At 39.7% G+C, this 20932-nt stretch overlaps 1 protein-coding gene and 2 long non-coding RNA genes across 20 annotated transcripts in view; 1 reads left to right on the forward strand and 2 right to left on the reverse strand.

Moving 5' to 3' along the window:
• The window catches only part of NFIA (nuclear factor I A), a 465041-nt gene that overhangs the window by 310728 nt on the left and 133381 nt on the right, over positions 1 to 20932 (reverse strand). For 5 of the 18 annotated variants that reach the window (XM_043520350.1, XM_043520343.1, XM_043520344.1 and 2 more), the window contains exons 1-2: positions 13823 to 14239; positions 2011 to 2542 (exon numbers count right to left, since the gene is read on the reverse strand). In XM_043520350.1, the coding sequence (XP_043376285.1) occupies positions 2011 to 2542; positions 13823 to 13825 (535 nt within the window). In that variant the 5' untranslated portion in view covers positions 13826 to 14239. Of the gene's footprint in view, positions 1 to 2010; positions 2543 to 8764; positions 9356 to 13822; positions 14240 to 20932 lie in introns of those variants that run through there. The other 13 variants (XM_043520338.1, XM_043520341.1, XM_043520340.1 and 10 more) reach the window with 9 other exon arrangements.
• On the reverse strand, positions 189 to 1999 carry LOC122461277. The gene is made up of 2 exons (XR_006283165.1): positions 713 to 1999; positions 189 to 615 (listed from the first exon to the last, which is right to left on the reverse strand). It is a non-coding gene; the product is annotated as an uncharacterized LOC122461277 (long non-coding RNA).
• Positions 10467 to 19221, forward strand: LOC119860355. Its single transcript, XR_005294509.2, has 2 exons — positions 10467 to 11410; positions 14268 to 19221. It is a non-coding gene; the product is annotated as an uncharacterized LOC119860355 (long non-coding RNA).

Genomic DNA, 20932 nt, shown 5'->3' on the forward strand with positions numbered 1-20932 from the left:
AGATTAAGTCTAATGTTTAAATTCCTGTGGCAAAGGTTTAGTCCAAAGAACAGTAAGTGCAACTGCAGTCTGTTTGTTACCACTGTCATAATGATAAGATGGTATGCCACTAATCAAAATATTATTAGACTCTTTAAATATCCAATGTGTGACTGCCATAACAGAAAAAAAAACTATCACTTTAGGCCTCCTTATATTACCTATGTACTTAGTTTGGCTGCTTGTCTCTCTCTCTCTCAACCATATTCTATCTAGACATATACAGAATGACAGACAAAAACGATAATGTGTGTTCAAGATTTTAAGGTAGGAGGACACTGGTATCTGGTGACAATTTACAGTGCTTTTCAGAAGCCTGCATTTAATTCATGAAACATAACACTAACTAAACAACACGAGTGCTAAATGTAAGTCTACATGAATTGGTCCTTCCCATTTCTCTATAGCATGTAGTAAATAAATCACTCTTCCTGTAGTAGTTGCCTACATTTTCTTCTCCAGAAATGTGAATTGATCAAATCACATCTAATTACAAAGTTTCACAGCTTAACTATGTAAAATACCACAATGTTAGCCAAAGGTTCCTTCTAACCATGGTGTATATCAATTAAGTTACTGAAGTGATACTATTGGCACCTTAGAGACTAACAAATTTATTAGAGCATAAGCTTTCGTGAGCTACAGCTCACTTCATCGGATGCATTTCTGAAACCTGAAGTGATACTATGTATCGCAACGAATACTGATTTACTGAAGACAATTTTCGGATAGTCAGCACTTTATGTATCACCCAAAAAGAATGCTAGATAATAGATGCATTTTCTTCTTTTAGCAAGATTTACACTATTATATTATTATTGTTATTATTATATATTTATTACGTTTCTATTGATAAGAGTCCACTGACTTCTCTTTGACACCACCCCTCCCCGGTTTCAACTCCCTTCAACCCCCTGGCTTAAATTACTGCTGTGAATGAAATCCAATGAAATTAGTACGTATATATTAAAAGTCAACAAGCTCCAAAAACTTGGGCCTAATGTTTCATACACAGCAACTCTGTCAGAAACAAAATGATTGAAAAGAAATGCTAGAGCTTGTTATTTTATCCAGTTGACCTATTAGGTAGCCTCTGAATATACAAATATTCACAGGCAGGGTGTGGTTTGCATTGGAGTCAGATACAAGATTGCGAATTTCATGATGTATAAAAGCATTTTCGCTCTCCTGAATGCAATATTGTCAAACAAGTGTATTCATTTATTATATGCAACTTCCATTTTTAACACTGACCTTACTTTCCCCATTTGATACCATAGGCCTTTATTTTAACCACAATCCACTGTTACATTTACATATTTGTGTGATTTCTTTGCTTTTCCTTCTGGGACCAATCCTGCAAGATGCTGAGCACCTTCACCTATCACCCACATCAATACGAGCTGAAGGCCCTCACTGGGTCTTGCATTGGTCCTTACCACCATTGGACTTTTGATACTTCTATTTCCCTGAATTTATTCCTTACACAACACAACACACATACAAAGCTAGTTTAAAAAAAGGTTCAGCTACCTGCTTTCTCTTACCAATATTAAAATAAGGTCCATTTTAAACAGGACTCTAGATAGTTCTAAAAGACAGCCTTTAACATTTCCTGTGCTAATATTAATGTCGGCCACTTCTGAAAGCAGTTTAGATGTGCCAAACATTTGACTGCTGTTAGTATTGGAAAACCAACATATCTTGACACTACTATTTCTTAAAGGCAACAAAAAACATGAGAACACCTGTCCATTCACAACCAGGGTATATTGGTGTAGATTCTCTTACTTGTCAGTCCTGGAACTGGCGATAAACCATGCTGCCAACCACATTTACATAGTACATATTGTCTCAAGTTCAAACACTGACTCATATGGTCTCTGACTGGTCATAACACTCAACTCAGATGGTATAGCAAAGGACTGTAGATATACAGAAAGTTGGACAACTTTGTATAAATGCACTTACCTGCTGCGTGCACAAAGTATGCCAAATATAAATCGAGTTCCTTAACAGAAACTCCTATATGATGTGGCTGTACGCACAGCCCTGGGTTAGAGCACTGTGGGGACTTTACAAGGCGTTCGCCATCAGTACTTTCGAGCGGAATACCTTTAAATAAAATCACCATAACAAGGTCCAACCTCCAGACCTTATCTGCCTGGCGGAGGCAGTCAATTCTTCTCATCTTGCCCTTCTGGTCTGGATTGGAAAGAACACAACATGGAGGCTTTTTTCCTGTGACTGTGAGAACAAAATCCTCTCGGTACTCAGGTCTGATATCTTTCCGTAGCTTTGCCAGAAGTCTAGATGCCCATTTTTGTTTGACCTCAGGTTTTTCGCTCAGCAATTCGTCCTTCACTGCTCTCTCTTCCTCTTTTGACATGCGTTTTTCATGTTTTTTGAAGTATTTTCGTTTTCGGGCTTGCAAGTTGAACCACGTATATGCAAATGCTCGGACGTGAGGCAGAAGTGCTTCGATGAAGGGATGAAATTCATCCTGGAAAAATTATAAAGGATTATATTGATGTCATGAAAACACAAACAAATCAGTCACAGAGTTCAAAACATTTCCTTAAAATACTACTTTAACACAAAAGAAATTAATATCCTCTAGAAGTGAGAATTAAGCAATGACAATGTGTATATACTACGCAGTGCAGAAAACACAAGCACCTTTGTAATCTCACACACATATACTGTATATATTGTATATACACAGTCACACACATACTATATATACAGCTATACATATCTATATATAAACTCTTTCTCAATATTATATCAGCCTAAAGAATATGACACTGCTATCACAGAGGGTAGAGAACAACTAAAATACACGTAAGTGTGAGGAAGATTCTGTAACTATTACACTCAGTCCTATAACTTAAAATCATTATAAAATAAAATAAAGTAAAAGTTTAAAAATAAGTGAGTGTAGTGACCTTAATTCATTTTCAAAGAATGCATATCTTACTTTGCTCTCTCCCTGACCCCACTGCTTGTGGTGTAGCCAGCATATGCCCGCCAATTTGGCAAATTCTAAACATTTGGATGCCAATCAATGTTTGTATGGGAAGTCTGAAATACAGCAAAATTTTCCCTAAGACATATTTGTAAACGGCAATCTGCAGTGTAATAAAATTTCAGTATAAGTGATTTTATAATATAGTAAAAGGTGCTTCTGATCTCTGTCTACTGCACTACTAGAAACAGTAAATAATATAACCAGTTTTCAAATTTCTCCAGCATACCTAATTTCATAACAGTAAACAATATTAAAAATTTAAACTCTACCCTTATAATTAAAAAATACTGTTTGGTTTATATGTAACCTACTAAAAATAATAAATCTGATATTGTGCCATGGATACAAGACAAGTTCTGACGGCCTTCTATTAAAAAAAAAGAGAGAGAGAGAGAGAAAGAGAGAGAGAGGGAAGCTTCTATGGAAATATTAAGGCACAAAATCTTAGCATTGCCACAGTGATCCAAACTCAAAAAATTATTTATTTTTGTTAATACATTTTGTTTTATTTTTGTTAATATATTTTAAAAGAATTTACCACATTTATAATACTTTTCCCCACCTAAAAACATTGCTTTCCCTCAATAATAATATTTTAAGTTCACTCATCTTGAGAGAGAAATAATCAGTATTGAAAAGTTTCTTGAACTTGAATAAATATGTTGCAAGAAAGATCCATATATTCAACTTTTTAAATAAATAAATATACCTAAAAAGTACTACATAAATCAGACAGGGAGATCAAATCATGTTATAATTCATTATATTCTGCTTGTTATGTTTCTCTATGTAATACTGTTACAGGATGTTACACTATCTATAGAAAAGCACATACACTTTAAGGACCCAGTTCTGCAAACATGTATGCAAAGGACTAATTTCACTCATGAGGTCGTTGGGACTGTTCCCATGAATGAAGTTACTCCCATTTGCGGGATTGGGCCCTGCGGGGCAAAAAAAAAAAAAACACCATGAAACTGCACAAAGCTTCCTACAGCATGTTAAACTCTAATTTATGTCCATTCTTGCAAAGTAAAAGAGTTGTTTTTTTTCAGTTTAACTGAATTTCTTCACTTACATTCACATGTAGAGTATGTCACATATCAAAATAATTTCATAACCTTAAAAGTAATATTGTTAGAATATACTTATTCTACAGCTCCAATGGCTTTTTTTTTTTAAATAGGCTTTGCTGCTCAAACAAATATAGGCAAAACCAAGAAATCAGTGATAGGAACATTCTATTAGCAAATTCCTATTACAATTCAAGACCTTATATTAGCTTTCTAAATGGCTTAATTGCATGTATTCTCTGTGGTTCCTAAAATTTAAATATTAAAATCGGTAAACAGCATTAGATCATTTATATCAGAAAAAAATGGAGATTGTTAGAAACTACAGAAAATGAAAGACAGCTATTTCAATGCAGCACGACAGTGCAGGCGTCATTACAAATATGAATGATAACTAAAATATAATCTGTAAAAATACAATAAATTACTTTGGTGAGTGACACTTCGCACGCCCCCCCTCCCCCCCGTTGGAGAAGATCCTGGTTTCAAATTTCAGTAAAGTAAAAAAAAAAAAAATTACTGCTAGTTTTCAGCCAGTAGATTGAAAAAGTAAGAAGAGAAGGCAGCAAACATAACACATGTAGCTGCACTTTCACAAATGAAAAATAGGTTTAGAAGAAAAAAAGGTAAAAGCTGCAAGTCACCAGAAGCTATTAAAAATAACAAAAACACACTTCTGATCCTTAATGTTCTCCCCCACCCACCATTTTAGAAGAGCCGATAGTGCAAAAGCCCTTCTGCAAAGTTAACGTTTATCTGCTAAGGTATACACACAATTCGCTGAAAAGACCTACATTGATATGGAGGATTGTTTTAAGCATTAATAAATTCTAAATACATCTTGATTTATCCAGAAATATTTAACTTTCTGCTTTCAACAGTACTTCTTATTGACTGATTCTATATGCCCATGACTTTTTTGGACCTAGGCTGGATACTATCTAAAATACAGTTCCTTTAGTCCTGTCTTAAAGATGAGCTACAGAGAACCTGAAAGGAGGGCAGGGGGAAAGGAACAGGACGGGGATGACTTTAAAAAAGCTCTGAACCATTATATGGCCAAAAGACCAGGATATAATTTTAAGCGGTTCTTTGTCTCTATTAAACTGCCACATGCTACACCACATATATATATATACACGTAACATAATCACATAAATAGTCTAATGTGATTTTTCAAAATGAGGTACTAAGCAAAAAGGTTAATTCAAGAACAGAAGACTGACAGACTAACTCATCCAGCATTTTGAAGTGTTTTCATAAACATATTCCCCTGTAAAATTAACCTACCTAAATCTCAGTGACAAGGTATTAGCAAAATATGAACAGGGATAAAGGAATCCACTGCCAATCCAACCAAATTTGATGTTTTATTCTGCATAATAAAGTTATTTGTTTCAATGTTATAATGCTAAAAAACTTTCTGAAATGTAGCAATGCAAGAATGAGTATACATAAATGTGCAGGTCTGATCACATGATCACAGCAAACTATAAAAATTTAAAGTAAATAAGATTATTTTTGCCTTTTCTCAGTTTAAGTTAAAAAATATTTCAAAAGTTTACTTTAAAGGCACTGTTATCTCCTTTCACAATTAAAGATTACTCTAAAAATATAAAAGGCACCACTAAAGTGTTTAATACATTTTTTTAAAAAGACAGTAATAAACAGTAAGCTTTATCATAAAACTTTCTCACAGTTTGTCAATACAGTGCTTCAAAGCGCATTCTGCATCTAAAAGCTGGGCCTTAGAACTATATGTATATAAAAATTCTCACAAACTCTTAAAAAAACCTATAAAATCTACTGAGAAAAAAAGCCTTAAAATCCAGATCAGAGTAAAAGAAATAATGTAATGCTTTAGAGTAACTGTTTTACACAATATATTTACGTGGATGTGTTTGAAAATAAGTCAGATATAGCAAGGGTAATATTTCTAAAACCCATGTTCCTAGAAATGTTTGGCTATAAATCTATAAAGAGAGGTACATGTGTGCCCAAAATATTTTCTCGATATGCAGCAGGGAAGTGAAACAAATGGTGTGCATATTTTCCTTATAGATGATTCAAATCTATATGTCAGGTACATAGTCATGTCGTTTCAGTTGTGTTTCTTGGACTAATGTGCTTTATGACCATTTTTTTAAAAATCCACTTTCTAATGTTTTGCCTCTAAAACTGAGCCAACACTTTAAAAAGCATTTATTTCAAAACTTGTATAAATAAAAGGCTTATGTTAATCTGACATGAAAAATATAAAACTACTTACGCCCTTACTAATGATTTTGCGTATGTTTTCTACGTAAAATGACAGAACCACATAACTGTTCCGTTCTCAATGTCGAGTTTGTAAAGAGGGCTTCTGAATCCCTAAACTACTTTTCTAAATGTGCAACAAGAACGCAAGAATTCTGGAACAGAATGATACAATATTCAGCATTTTAAAATATCCCAAATTTGTCTTAAGTCTTCTTCTTAATGTCCCACTGGGCCTACTAAAACACTATCACATATGTGCCGTTTGAAAGGAGAATAGTATATGGCTGTTTCTATGGAAGTTATGTTATTACCAATCATCCAGTACGGGAAACAACAGACAATAGGTATTTCCAGTTCCATTAATAAACTGACATAAATTTGACCAGAAAGGTACAGAGTTTGGAATGCCCCCCCCCTTCACCCCTGCATTTCACTTCTGCTCACAAGCCCATTCCATTCACCATATCTACCTTCTGCATATAATCAACTGTAAGATTACTACCATGGTAAAGTTCCAACCTATAGTCACTTTGGATACTATAACCACAAATTCATTGATTTATGGAAGGAAAAAATAAAACTTTTAAAGCTATTCAGGCTACTTGTAAGAGCTATCCATTCCCATGATCCAGAGTCATTCTCCAGCAATGACTCTCTAGCTCTCTTTCTGTGTGTGTGTGTGTGTGTATATATATATATATATATATATATATATATATATAAACATAAAATAATAGGAATAATGCTCTCAGAATCCCATATAGGAGGAAATAATCTCTGGTGTGAGTCCACCACAAAGTATTTCCTAGTTCAAACGATTATCTCCTGCTAATTGAAAGTGTACAATTTAATGTCTGCAACAACCTGGATTAAAAGGGAGGGAAGAAGGTACTTAATTGGAACTAAATAGAAACTATCATCCTTATGAATAACAGTCAGACTGGAAGGCATCTAAATCCCAGACAGGATTACAGAGCTATATGGAGGGGAGGGGACGCTTTGGAGAGAACAAAAATCACATCTCACTTCAGCTTTATACCTTTTAATAGTGAAAATAAATATGAAAAATGCCAGCACGGGATCTGGAGCAGCAAAAGCGCAATCCTTTGCCTCAGGAGGTATAGAGGGAGAGAGAGGAGGCTGGGAAGAAAAGTTGCCCGAAGTCCTGAGCAGTTAAGTGTAGCTGGAGCACCAGGAGCTAGAGCAGCAGCTGTGAAAGGAAGAGACCGTCCGGAATGGAGGGCAAGTCTAGGGCTGGGCGTCAACACACAAGCTTCAACTCCAGAGATCCATGGCAATGCAGTGTGGAGGGAGGGAGTATGTAGAGGGAAAAGGCATTTGAAATAATCATGTTAAAAAATAACACAGAGGCAACTTTGCTGCCCTAAGGGCTCGAGCAACTTTGTGAAAAACACTGACGGAACTTGCCATCCAAACTTCCCCCACGCCCCAAACATCCAGGCAATTGTGACACCCGGGAAAGTGACAAGGCGCCTCAAAGCAGTACATTTCCAGGGAGCAAGACAGAGCTAGACGTTCTTGACCATCGGAGGCTGCATCTACAGATCTGTGCATGGGGTCCAACGTACAGAGCTGGAGATCTCTGCACGGCTGCAGTGTACTTCCAGAGATACAGATCTGTGCACGAGAGCACAATGTATGTACAGATGTAGACCTACGAAGGAGTGCAGCGCGTGCAGCTATACGTCTCTTCATGAGTACAATGTGTATTTTATATATGATGGGCTATAGATCAGGGCAATGTATATAGCTGCAGATCTATGCGTAAGTGCAATGTTTATAGCTATAGGTCCAGGCATGGGTAACGTACAGAGATACTCACAGGCAAACCTTAACTGCATCTACGAACCATACCCTTACAAACAAAAGTGTGGACTTTAGGGAGGGAAATCAATGCAGACTATGCAATACCTTACGTCTTAAAATAGAACATGCAGCAGCTTTTAATGCTACATTAAAAAAATGACCCTAAGTACATCTATGTTTTCATGCGTTACTCGCATCGGAAGCACAAACGGTGAGTATTGATTGCAGATGACCAAGCATGTCATGGGCTGCAACCCTGCTAAACACGTGCAGGTCGTCCCCCCCAAAATTGCATATGAGCAGAAAACCCCCACCACCAATATTAATTAAACCATTAATAAGTAGGCGCCATTAGCCATGTGCCTACACAAATGGCCGTGCAAGAAGAGGAATGCAACCTAAAGGAAACAAAGTTACTTTCTTAAAGCTGTATTTCTCCCCCCACCACCACCACCCACCATCCCCCCCCCAGCGTATACACACACACGCACCACCCAGCAAAACCAGCCCCAAATGCATCCAAACAGCTGCTTACCTGGGTGAGACAGAGAGGAGAATACATGACTGCTGTGGGGGTTTTTGTGGTTTGGAGGTGTGTGTGTGAGAGTGAGAGAGAGAGAGAGAGAGAGAGAGAGAGAGAAAGGGAGAGAGAGAGGAAAAGAGAGAGAGAGGGAGAGAGAAAGAGGGGGGAGAACCTAGCCTGCTTCTTGCTTTCACATTTCCAACTCTGCTAAACTGCAGCAAGCGCTGAGCAGCTCCATGAGCTGAACTTTAACCCCGCCTAGACTTTCCCTACACTACACACTATACATGTCTACTGTACCCCGGCGTTAAAGGCATAGCACACACTTCCCTCCCACCCCCGGCTTCCAGCAGCGCGCCCAGGCTCCAGGCTCCCCGGGAACCTGCCCGCGCGCCTCCTGCTCCTGCTCCGCTCTGCACCGCACCAAGAGCAGCAGCAGCTCGCTCGCTGCCTTGCCCGGGGGAGGGAGGGGAGGGGAGAGGGGCTGCAGTGCTGTGCTCGGCCAGCCCTCCCTATCCCCGATCCCCGCTCTCAGTGCATTACTGGGTAACGCAGTCAGGAGCAGTTACAGGCAGGACTCACGGGCGGCTATAGGCTACACAGGATGTGCTTCAGGAAAGAAAACTACTTTTCCACAGTGCTATCCTCCCCCCCCCCCCGACTCCGTGCATCGCCTAAAGGACTGGAGGAACTTCACCGATCTCCGCAAGAAAGAGCGTGTATAGGCTACCGATTATATAGCCCCTAGATTGCGTCTGTAGCTCCACAGATGCAAAAGTCTGGGAACATTTTGGGGGCAGCTGCTCGCCTTGCAGACGCTCCTCTGAAGAGTGGGATATATTTAATTACGCATTGTAAACTCAAAACTTTTTCTTTTTGCAGGCATCGTGTTCATTAGCGGAGGTCTTGAAGATTTTTTTTTTTACATGTGGAAGCTTCACAGATTTCTTTTTTTCCTGGACTGTTGACCCTAATGAATTATAACCCTGTAGTGGGTACAGTCCACTAGGGTTTTTGTTTTGTTTTTTAAGACCTACACACGTTAATACGGTTTAGGACCATAAATATTTTACCACCTGGGAATGTCTTTTAAAGTCAAGTCCCTTGTGGGGAGGAGGGGATAAATGTGTTCAAAACTTTCCAAATCTCTCTGATACTTGGCATGTGAATGTCATTTTAAATAAATCACTGTATGGCAAGGGATGATTATTTTACTAAAAATGCTCAACCTGTGCTCTGCATTTACCCTGCTTCCCCTTCCCCAAGTAAAAGTAAAGCACTTAAAATAGAACCGAGCCTCCAGCCACTTATTTAGGCTATAACGTACTGTTTTGGCACAAGGAAGGGTTTGGTTTTTTGGGTTTGGAAAGGTTCCAGACAGCTAGCTTTTCTGTTTATTGAGTCTTATATTTTCTCTCCGGTCTAACATCAGTATGTCTCCTGGATGGAGTACTCCTCCTCTTCCTCTTCCCAATGAGCTGCATGCAGCCTGCAGACACTTACATATCCACAACCATTCATAACCTTCCCCCCCCCCGCGCCCAAGGAAAGGAAACGCCACAAGACACACCGCATTCAGCGTGCAAAGCTTCTCATGTGGATGGGAGATGTAGGTACTGTATTTCAAACTGTAAACCCTTTTCACAACAAGGTCAGGGGTTTTAATCCCTGTGCCCGTTGCTGTTAAAAGAAAAGGCTCTGTCAGAAAACCTGGTGTAAGAAAAGTAACAAAAATCCTCTGTCCAACTGGAGACTTTTTCATGTCTGTTCCCTCGCTAGTACGTCACTAAATTTGCTGACTGAAAAGAGATGGTTGGTATTTACCAGGGCGATATTTGATGGAAATTCTCTACAAGCCTGTCTTTAACTGGAGATGTCCTGGACTAACTGAAAAATGAGCTGTTTTCACTCAGTGCTTTCCTTTGATTAAAAAAAAAAGTGGTCTGGATCAGTTAGTCAAATAATGACAAGAAACACTTTCAGCTAAATATTTGCTGCTGTATATCACGTCATTGCTCTCCAAGTTTCCTCGATAGAAGTTTCTGGCTGACAGCAAGACATGTACCTGAGGCACAGAGAGCAGATATTGACCAAAGCATGCCTTTTTAAAACAACAAAAACCAACCCCCTCTTTTATTACTCATTACAACTTTCTTTTGTCGCTGTGTTTACATTGGCCTCTATTTAGAGCCCGGCGGCAAAAGGGAGGGTACTTTTTAGTGATACACAGGAAGATCTATTTATCCAAAACAGCTTTAAGAATAAAGTGAGCCACTGGGGGTTAGTTTCCATTCTGGGGCCCGACCCTGTATTCCCTGTCCGACCCAAGTACAAGCCAGCGTGGAGTTCCATGAACTCCGGGACAATGAACTCCACCGGCATCCTAGGTGCGCGAGGAATGCGGGATCGGGGCCCTAGCAGTCCTGTCGATGCAGCCGGCAGCCTCGCTCCGCGATTTCCAGCTCTTTGTGGTTAGCAATATTGTCTTAAGTAACTTTTGGCGCCCTTCGTAAGACTTTTGGACGTGGGACGATTGTTTGCGCCCTCTAGGCAGAGGCTGCCTCCAAGTTCAGCACCAAACCCCCTTCACATCCGCGTTCTCGAATCCGGCACGCATCGTGCACGCTTAAACTCTAGGATCCGGAGCCTACAGAAAAGGTAGGGGGGGGAGCTTTGCGCAGCGCTGGTCCCAACGGGCTCAGAACCTCCTTTCGCCCCGTGCAAGTTCCAACAGGAACATTCAAACAAGGCCAGGGGAGGAGGTTTCCAGGAGAAATCACCGTCGGATGGTACATAAAGCTATTAAAAGACACGCAAGGGTTGGGGCGGGGAAGCATCATTAAAGCGAATTCCTTAATCATAACAAAATAAGCGAGGCACTAAAGCAAACCTGGAGATCGGCTGTTAGGAGGGAGGCATTGGAAATGGGGACTTCGATCATTTCTTTTGAAAGTGCTATAGGGTGCCTTGCGATGGGGTGTCTTTTAAAGAGAGAGAGAGAGACTTCTGCCATGATCCCTGCTATCCATATTCTTTCTGGCACTTTGCCCGGCATTGCATTTACAATGTTTTATTTGCAGAAACTTTACTTTGCCAGCGTTAGTGAAATCCTCTTAGATATATAAATTATATCAATAAGAGTTCACTTATATGTACATCTGAACTCTCTTTTATTTCGGAGGTACTTAATAGTGAGGCCGTATTACTATGATTTAGACTTGGGCGCCCAATGCGCACCGAAGTCAGAACTCGGGTAATACTGAGCATCCACACTCGCCCTCTTCCCCCTCCTTTATACACTTAATTTACTCGTTAAAGCAACACTTTCTTTGCCAGTTACCTTGAGGGGGAGGTTGGGTTTTGTTTTGTTTTTTTTCTTTCCAGCTTTGTGGCACTTTGGTTACTACAAGCCGCTTTCTGGGAATAAAACAGTGGCTATTAAGGTCAAGATCACGGACCCTTGAAAGACAGTCTGCACACAACTAAGTGCAAGGTGTGAATTTTGTGACTCCAAAATCTGCCTTAAGTAGCAAACGGGAAGACTTAGGGGTCAACTCCTAGGGAGCTATTTCCAAAAAGCTAAAAGAACACATCCTATTTCTAGTTAACTTTGAAAGTACCTACATCGCTCAAGGGAAAGATGAGACGGATATTTTAAGTCAGTGCCTGCCAGCTACTGTCTCCAAGACAAGCTGTTGGAATAGGTTTCCACTGGACTTGTGTCAGGAACTTATATCCAGGGGACTACGGGCCCGACTCCAAGTTAGTGTGTTACTGATCTCCTACTACACTAGCACCTTCCGCACAGGGAAGACTAGTAACAGGAAGAAACCTACAGATTCATCAGTCCCGGGTTACTTACATTCCTGATGGCAGCTTTAGCTCCATCTCCCCCCACTCCACAGCCACCCACGCGCGCCCCCCCCCCACTTTATAAAACATCTGCCAGACGCCTGTGAACAAATCCAAAAAAGACCCCCTTCACCTCAATACACACGGCTCACCATTCAGTAACTAATGGGTTAAGAGAACCATGAACAACCATACAAAGGATTAACACGCGAGGGGAAGGCGCACGGCTTGTCTTCCAAAGCACTTTCTATATTTTGGCCCCGTTTAACAGTTAATGTGCAAAGACATCTGCGGCCAGCTACACTCTAGTGTAGTCATCTAATATCCATTGTACACACATAGAGCGACAAAGTAACACACAACGCAGCTGAGGGGGGCCCTTCTCGACTTCCCATGAGAAATACTGACAGCTTTTTCTTTCACAAAAATGTCAACGGGAAGGGGGAGGGGTGGTCTAATCACCCTGGCATTCTTTTCATCTATTTTAACGTGCAAAAGGCAAAGCAAAGCACATACAATTTGTTTTAAAATCACCCTAACTCAGCATTTTGCCAGACTAGCAGGAAACACTTTTGTGTGTGCGTGCTTTGCTAAATCCGGAAGTTTGCAGCAGGTTTGACAGCTTGAAACGACACTGGCCCCTGCTGAGCTCCAAGAACTTTGAGGGGGGAGGAGGCCAACCCACTCTCAGCTTCCCGCCCGTTTGGGGTATTTCGAACGTTGCAACAGCCAAGCCGCTCTCTCATTGGACAGCGCTCTGGTCCATCATGGAGCTTTGCAACATTGATTAGAGAAGGCGTGCGTCAATTACACGCGAAGTCTAGACACTTCCTTTTGTGCTGGGTTGGCTGCCGATGCCAGTCGTCTTTTTACAGACCCGAGCACGTACATTTTTTTTTTCTTTTTGGAACCAAGCAAGCACTAGGAGGGGGGAAAAAATCTGTCAAGCTCAGCGGTTTTCTGAAATCCCTGGGAGAAAAAAGAAAGAAGGAAACTAGTGCATACACACACACACACACACAAAACAAAACCCAACCACACACAGCTGCTATCTCCTGCACACAGAACACAGAAATACATTCAGCTACACATTATTTTTGGTAGCAAATCATTTGCAATGAATGTATCGGCAACATCATAGCTATTAAGTATCGCGTTACGAACAGTATCTTTGTTTATAAAAACATGGAAATAGAAAGTTTAAGATGCACCACGTACCATTGCAATGTATAAAGAGTACGTGAGAAACTTTACAAGGCTGAGACGATTGGCTTCATTGGTTGACACTTTTTTCAATTTTTTTTTTTTAAATATCTAAAATAAACTTGGAACCGTTGAAAACCCGGAAGATAGGAAAAGCTGTAGCCAATTGCAGGCTGCTGGTTAGGTTTCGTTCTTTAAAAAAAAAACAAAAAACTTTACTCCCAAATCAGAAGGATTTGCAATGCAATCTCTCTCTCACTCTCTCTCGCCTCTTTTGAAAGCCATCCAAGCCGGGCTGGCTGGGTTCTCAGAGTCTGTCTCTCCCCCTGGCTTTGCCTGGTAGGTTTTGGATTGTGTTAGACTTTGCAGAAGTTGCGATCGATACGGCAGCCTCTCTCCCCCCCCCCCCCCGCTCCTCCCCTCCCCGTGTTTATTTCCGCATTCGCTCCAATTTGCATAGGAACCACGGACGCACAAGGAGGAGGCTGATGCACGCACGGGGCCCACCCTTGGCCAATGGCAGCTCCTGGATTTCCCATCAACGCGAGCTCCAGGATCCGGCTCGAGCTGCAGCCGCGCCCGGGGCAGAGGGTCCACGTACAGTAGGCCCCAGCCCAGCGGCGGGAGGAAGAGGAGCGGGGTATATCCGTACGCAGTGCAAGTCCTTTCTGCAGGCGGACATTGGGATGGGGTCTAAGGAGATGGTTTGCTGCGTGCTGTAGTGCGGGTGTCCGCCTTGCAGTGGATCCTCTCCCTTTAAAAGCAAACAAACCCTACCGCTCTTTGCAAGTTACTTAGTTCAAGGAGACTGGCCGGGAGGTCGGCAGAGGCATTTGCACTGGGTGGGGTAAAGTTCCTCTTAAATGCATTAAATCTGCTGAGTTCAGAAATCAAATGCAACCAAACAAAAGGATCCTGCTTGATTCTAATTTGAACTGTGCGTGTCCTCTGAACTGTTCGGAAATATGAAGGTGGGGTGGGTGATCATTACAGTCATGGATAATGGTAATAGCAGCCATCGAATTCCTGGCTGTAAAGTATTCAACTTCTGCAGCACCCCAAAAATAGGCCTGGTGTCACCCTTGCAAGACATTGTGTCTGTTACCTAGCTTTGGACACGTTTGCAGGATAACCCTGATATCTACAACTCCTAAAATACAATCTGCTAAACTTAATTTAAAAAAAATCTCCAAAGAGGGCATGAGAAATAGAAAGCTACCAGTCAGTTGTGTGTAGCTTTGAATCATAGAACCACAAGGTTAGAAGGGATTGCAAAGGTCATCTAGCCTAACCCGCAACTGTCCTTGATGATGAAGAGGCTTGTGTAATTAACAGCAGACAGCAAAAGCATTGCATCGTGTATTGGAAGCTTGAGATCTCTTGACTTTGCAACATCCAAAAAAAAAAAAACCCAAAAAACCAAACAGTTGATAATTTCTGGAACTTTATAATTATTTTAATAGTACAGTGTGGCCCTTTAGCTGAGTAAGGACTGCTGGGGTATCATTGTTACCCCCAAAATATTTAATACTATTAAGTGGATGAGATTAGAGCTTTAAAGATCTACCAGACTGTAGTGTTAATTAAAATTGGTGAATAAAGATGGTAGCTACTGGTTAGCATAAACTTCTGTTATTTAGTGAGGGGCTTTTTTCGGATAGTTCCTATTAGCAAATCATCAAATGATGAAATATTATCTGCAGATTAAATTAAACCATCTATGTTTTACCCAAGGGTGCTTGAGAACGTTGTTAAAAGAAACGTGACAAAGGATTGTCTGCTATGTTATCAAGAGTTGTCAAAGAATACTCTCAATACATTTCAAGAGGCTAAAAAAGGATGCAGTGCCACTCAGGTTTGGCCTGTCTGCCCTGAAGGAGATGAAGGGAACATGGGCCAAGCCCTTGCTATGACTCCAAGCACCAGGCTGCAACTTGCTTTGTGGCTCTTTGAAACTGGGGGTGAGGAGGCAAACTCTTCCCTCCCTGGTGGCCCTGAATGTTCTGCTTCAACTGGGATTGGGGCAAAGAGAGACTATCCCTCCCGAAACCGGGACTGTTGGAACGTCTGTAGATGGGCAGGTGTGCAATAATGACTTTGGAGGTAGAACATGTTGAGTTTTTGGAAAGGAGGTGGGTCACATAAGGGGGAATTTAGACAGAAAACAATTAGGTTTTTATACAGCATGGCAATATTAACAAAAACTGTGATCATTAGAGGCCTGATCCTCCAATGTGCTGACTACCTTATTCAAGGTTCTGAGCATGCTCAACTGCCATGGGCCCCCAACCTTCCTAGGTGCTGACCACCATCTGAGAAGCCCTGGACACTACTGACTTCAACTCACACCAAAGTCAATGGGAACTGAGGGCACTCAGCTCCTCTCAGAGTCAGGACTTTGGGGCCTGTTTGCAAGCCCACTGAAGTCAATAGAAAGCCTCCAATTGGGTTAAGATCAGTTCCTTAGAGACTTGCATGCACTCTATAGAGCTAAATCCTCAGCACTTACTCTACAGCCCATAATTTGATATGTACCATGAGGCATTTCTTATTCTAATAAGAATATTTTGTGTGGTGGAGGGAAGCTGTTAGATATTGACTGAGTTGGCATTACCCTTTCCCCCAGTTCTATCATTTGTTGCACAAAAGATACTTCAAAAAAGGCTGACAATACCCGTATCTACTATGATACTTTCTTGGTGTGTTCATTTCTATTCTTTTAGAAGAAGCTGAAAATAAGATCACAGTCTGTGAGCTCATTTGCGCACCATAAGCCCTGATCCCCAATCTGGGGATCTAGACACTGCTATAATATAAATTATAAAAATTTCTTATGAAAGTGGTATGCAACCCTTAAACAGCAGGATAAGCCTGCAGAGACAGTAAACTGACAGGCTCAACTGTTTTAGATTAAATGAATGCACACATAGGTTTGATGGAAATCTGATGCCAAAATACTAATTTAAAATTACTTAATTCCTGTGAATAATACATTTTCACATATGCAGCTTTCTATTTGCTTTGGACACGTACATAGCACCATCATCCTAGTACTGCATAATCTTTAATGTATTCATCTTCACCATACCCCTGGAAGGTAGAGAAGTGCTATTATCTCCATTTTATAGATGGGGAAGTAAAACTAAGATCCTCAAAGTTATTTTAGGCTCCTACATCCCACTGAAGTCAAGTGACTTGTCCAAAGTCACACAAGAAGTCTGTGGTAGAGAAGGGAATTGAACACAGGTCTACTGAAGTCCTAGGCTAGAGTTCTAACTATTAGTCCCTCCTGCCATACTAAAGCTTTCCATTTTACATTTTCACTAATCCAGTCTTTGTTCTCGAGCATATTGAGGGGGAAAGTCCATTTTGCTCCTGGTTCTAGCTGATCACAGAAAAATTCTGCAGATTTTTCCAAATGAGTTTGTACTTTTATGTATTGCAAGTTATACAGAAATAGCAACTTACAATCAGATGGGTTCAAACTAATGAAAGGAAGAAAACAGGAATCAGAGACAGAGATCCAGAATAATCATCATTTTCTTTCCTTATTTGATTGTAGTTTTTACAATTTAATAAATAGTGTTTCAGTTTAAATAGTACTTTGAAAACAGGATTTGTTTTGAAACCTACAACCTACAAAGTTCATAGTGAAAATCGTTTTGATTTAATAAATTAAAGATGCATTATTGACAAAAATTATTATTATTACTATTTTATTTGTATTACAGTAGCACCTAGTCGGAGATCAGAACCACGTGTTAGGCATTGTTCATATATGTACTAAAAAGACAGTCCCTGCCCCGGTATGGTGCAAACCATCATCCTGCTTGTTAAACTACTAGGCCACAAACATTACGTGTAAAGTAACATACAGATACTTTTTTTATTCAGACACACTGTATTATTCAATTCTCTCCTCTTTATCTAAAACCGACAGACGTCTTTCTCAAGGGCAATAAATGACTCTGCAGTGGTACTGAGAGATTACAGTCTCCAGTACTGATGCAGCTTTCCTTCCAAATCACAGTTCAGCATAAATAATATGTCTCATAATTTTGGACCTAATCCTGCACTCTTCAGTAGTCATTTTGCTCGAGTAAGGAGTGTTGGATCAGTCAAATTATGAAAATACTGTTATGAGATACCTACTATATATTTTTATACATGCACATTTTTGTGCTCATGACAATATACTTCCCAAGTTTAATTAGTTTGTTTACTTTTGTTACTATTTTGCTACCACATGAAAACAGCCCATTGAATACAGTGATTTGTCTTGTGTTCACTTACTACATACTGAATCTGACAGTTAATAGCTGAGGTGAAAATATGGTTTAGAAGATGTTAATTGAATGTAGAGGAATAAGATTAACACTCAGCAACTGCAGTATACTTTATAGAAAAGTTATGACTAAGAGAAAATGGGAAGTATAATGAAAGACTCCTCGCAACTTTTATTGATACTACACGTAGAATGCTTTCCTCTATTGTCCAATGTTTAACTTTTTTTCTTTGTGAGCAACAAAGTTTAAAATTAAGACGAGACAGATATTTCTCAAACTGCAATAATTAGTGATCTGTTTAAGTACTATGTTTGTTCCTTGTATTTTTTTTTTATTAGAAATAAGTCTGTAAAATACGAGCACCCTACTTTTCAGGCAAAATCTCTCCTAACTTTGTGCATGGGGGACGGTGATCGGGCATGAAGAATCTCGGCATGCTAACATCTGACCTTTCAGTATTATTGTTTCTGGTACTGTGTATGTTGAATGATGTCTGTCTGCAAATCACTCGAAGAACTAGAGAATGTATGAGGCCTTATTTATCAAAATAGTGTAATCTATCATATGAGGTAAGTGTCCAAATAAGGGGGTAAGAATGTGTGTCAGTGGAAAGCTGATCACTTTCCTAAGTTGTACAGAGAACTTAAAAATCTAAGAGCACAAAAGTTTTGTCAATATTAATCTGTATTTTTCTCTGTTATATACTCCTTCAAGCTCAAATTAAATCTTCCCTAAATGTGAACATATTATATGCAAGTTGTAGAATTCACTCTAGGGAAGACAGAAACTTTCTATGTATTGAGTTTGACAAAATCCACTTTTATTTTAAAACATTTTAACCAAGGAAGCACTCACTAGTGATTAAAATGTTAATACTAATCTTCAGTTTTGATTATTAAATTGAAATGTTTACTTGCTGCTTTTTGTGTGTATAGAAGCTAGTGCTTCTGTCAGCATGGGCTCCAGTTGAAGCATTTTCTAGGTTTCTAAACAAGTAAATTATATGATCAAGTTTAACTAGGGGTTGTTGTTTTTTATTTGTTTGGGTTTTTTTGCCTCCTGCTCCACTGTTCAGAAAGTCGAAAGGTTTTGTATAACCGCTAATAAATGCATTAGCTTCAGGATCAGGACATTTTTCAAGTCTTCTTTACTGTAATTCTGATACCTGCTGCATTATAAGTATTGGCAATCTAGATCCCTAATTATGGGCAACATGGGGTAAGGTAGGATCTTTCTGCACATGTTGCTTTATTTTGCTGAATATAAGATTTCTTCTGAAAAAAGTAGTTTGTGGTTGTAGAGCTGTTGTAATCAATGATGTACTTACCTTCTGGAAACAGACTAAAATAGCACTAGAAAAGGAGAGAATTTCTTCTATTCATCTTAAAGGGGTGTTAACTTCCATATCAAGTTGGGACAATTGCAGTGCTAACACTATTAGCAATTAGACACCATACAAACACACTAATTATAAAGGGACAAATGAATCCTGGTTTTGTTCATTTGTTTTTTGTTCTGTTTGTATTCCTGTGTACAAACACACATCACAACAGGGGACTCAGATATTCTGTGTAAATGCAGTGAACTCTTTTTTTTTAAAATGTAGCTTTTTCTAAAGCTCTGTTCACATCTTATGAAACAGGTGTATTGTTACAATTTCAGTTTAGCCAGTTTGCATGAATCAAATATAATATAATTTTCCATTTAGAACATGGAAAAGCTCTGTCTGCAGATTTTTCCCCCCCTTGGCAGGAAATAAGCATTTCCCTACAGATGTATTTTTTTAATCCTCTTCAGATTTGGATTGTCCCTCACTGTAGAAACTCTAATATCTAAACAGAGCTGCTCATTTGCAATTTGTTCTGCACTTAAACTCTCCTAATGCCACAAATAAAGTTTGGGAAAGTTATATCACAGTAAACAGGGAGGTGTGGTTTAAAATTATATGTGCTACTGTATTATTAGGTCTCTATCGACATTGCAATTATCATTTGAAGCTGGCAATACCATATTAGCTGTTTAGTCAGATACAGAAATAGAGGCATGTATAAACACTCTGACATTTTTATGAATGGAAGATATTTTTCGAGATTTTTTTTCCCACTTTCTTGTTTGTCCTGTATACACCAGGACCTATATCTTCCAGACTCCTTGTATATGTCACTTTAATATTTAGACACAATCACTACATAACGGAACATGAGTCATTGTTACTCCGTTTCACCGCCCCAGACAAATCGTATACTTCTTTTATTAGCTAGTCAATTCTCAATCTTAAGAAAAGTAAGTATCCAGAACCATTTGCTTTTATATGCACATACAGGAGGTAAACCCTAGGACTGCAGTAGCCGCCCTAACATCTGCATCGCTGGAAGAAACAGCAGCACACAACTGACATTAACCATGGTGCTAGACACTGTACACATCACAATTTTTATTCGACAATTGATTTCGCGGCAGGGATGGTTTTAACTCCTCCGAGTAAAGGCACAAAGAGCCAGAATAAAACTGATCACTACGAAAAAAACAAGCATTGTATATTTTCCTTCCCCCCCCACACACCCGCCGCTTCCCCCTCTCTTGTACTCTCATGAATCGGGGGGGGGGGGGATAAAGGGTGTTTAAAAAAATTCATAGTCTCATAACCTGCCAAGTCCGCCTTCCCAATTATTTATGAAGTCAGTGGTAGCCATTTTCATTTGAGGTACAGAAAAAGGAAGGGGGGGGGACGAAAAAAAGGTCATGAGAAAACCCCCAAAATAAACAAAACGAGCCGTAGGTAGGGAGCCGAATCCACATCATCCAGTGGTTGTTCTACAGTCAATTCATTTCGAATCGC

This window comes from Dermochelys coriacea, chromosome 8 (genome assembly GCF_009764565.3).
Source record: "Dermochelys coriacea isolate rDerCor1 chromosome 8, rDerCor1.pri.v4, whole genome shotgun sequence".
In the NCBI taxonomy this organism is placed as follows: domain Eukaryota; kingdom Metazoa; phylum Chordata; order Testudines; family Dermochelyidae; genus Dermochelys; species Dermochelys coriacea.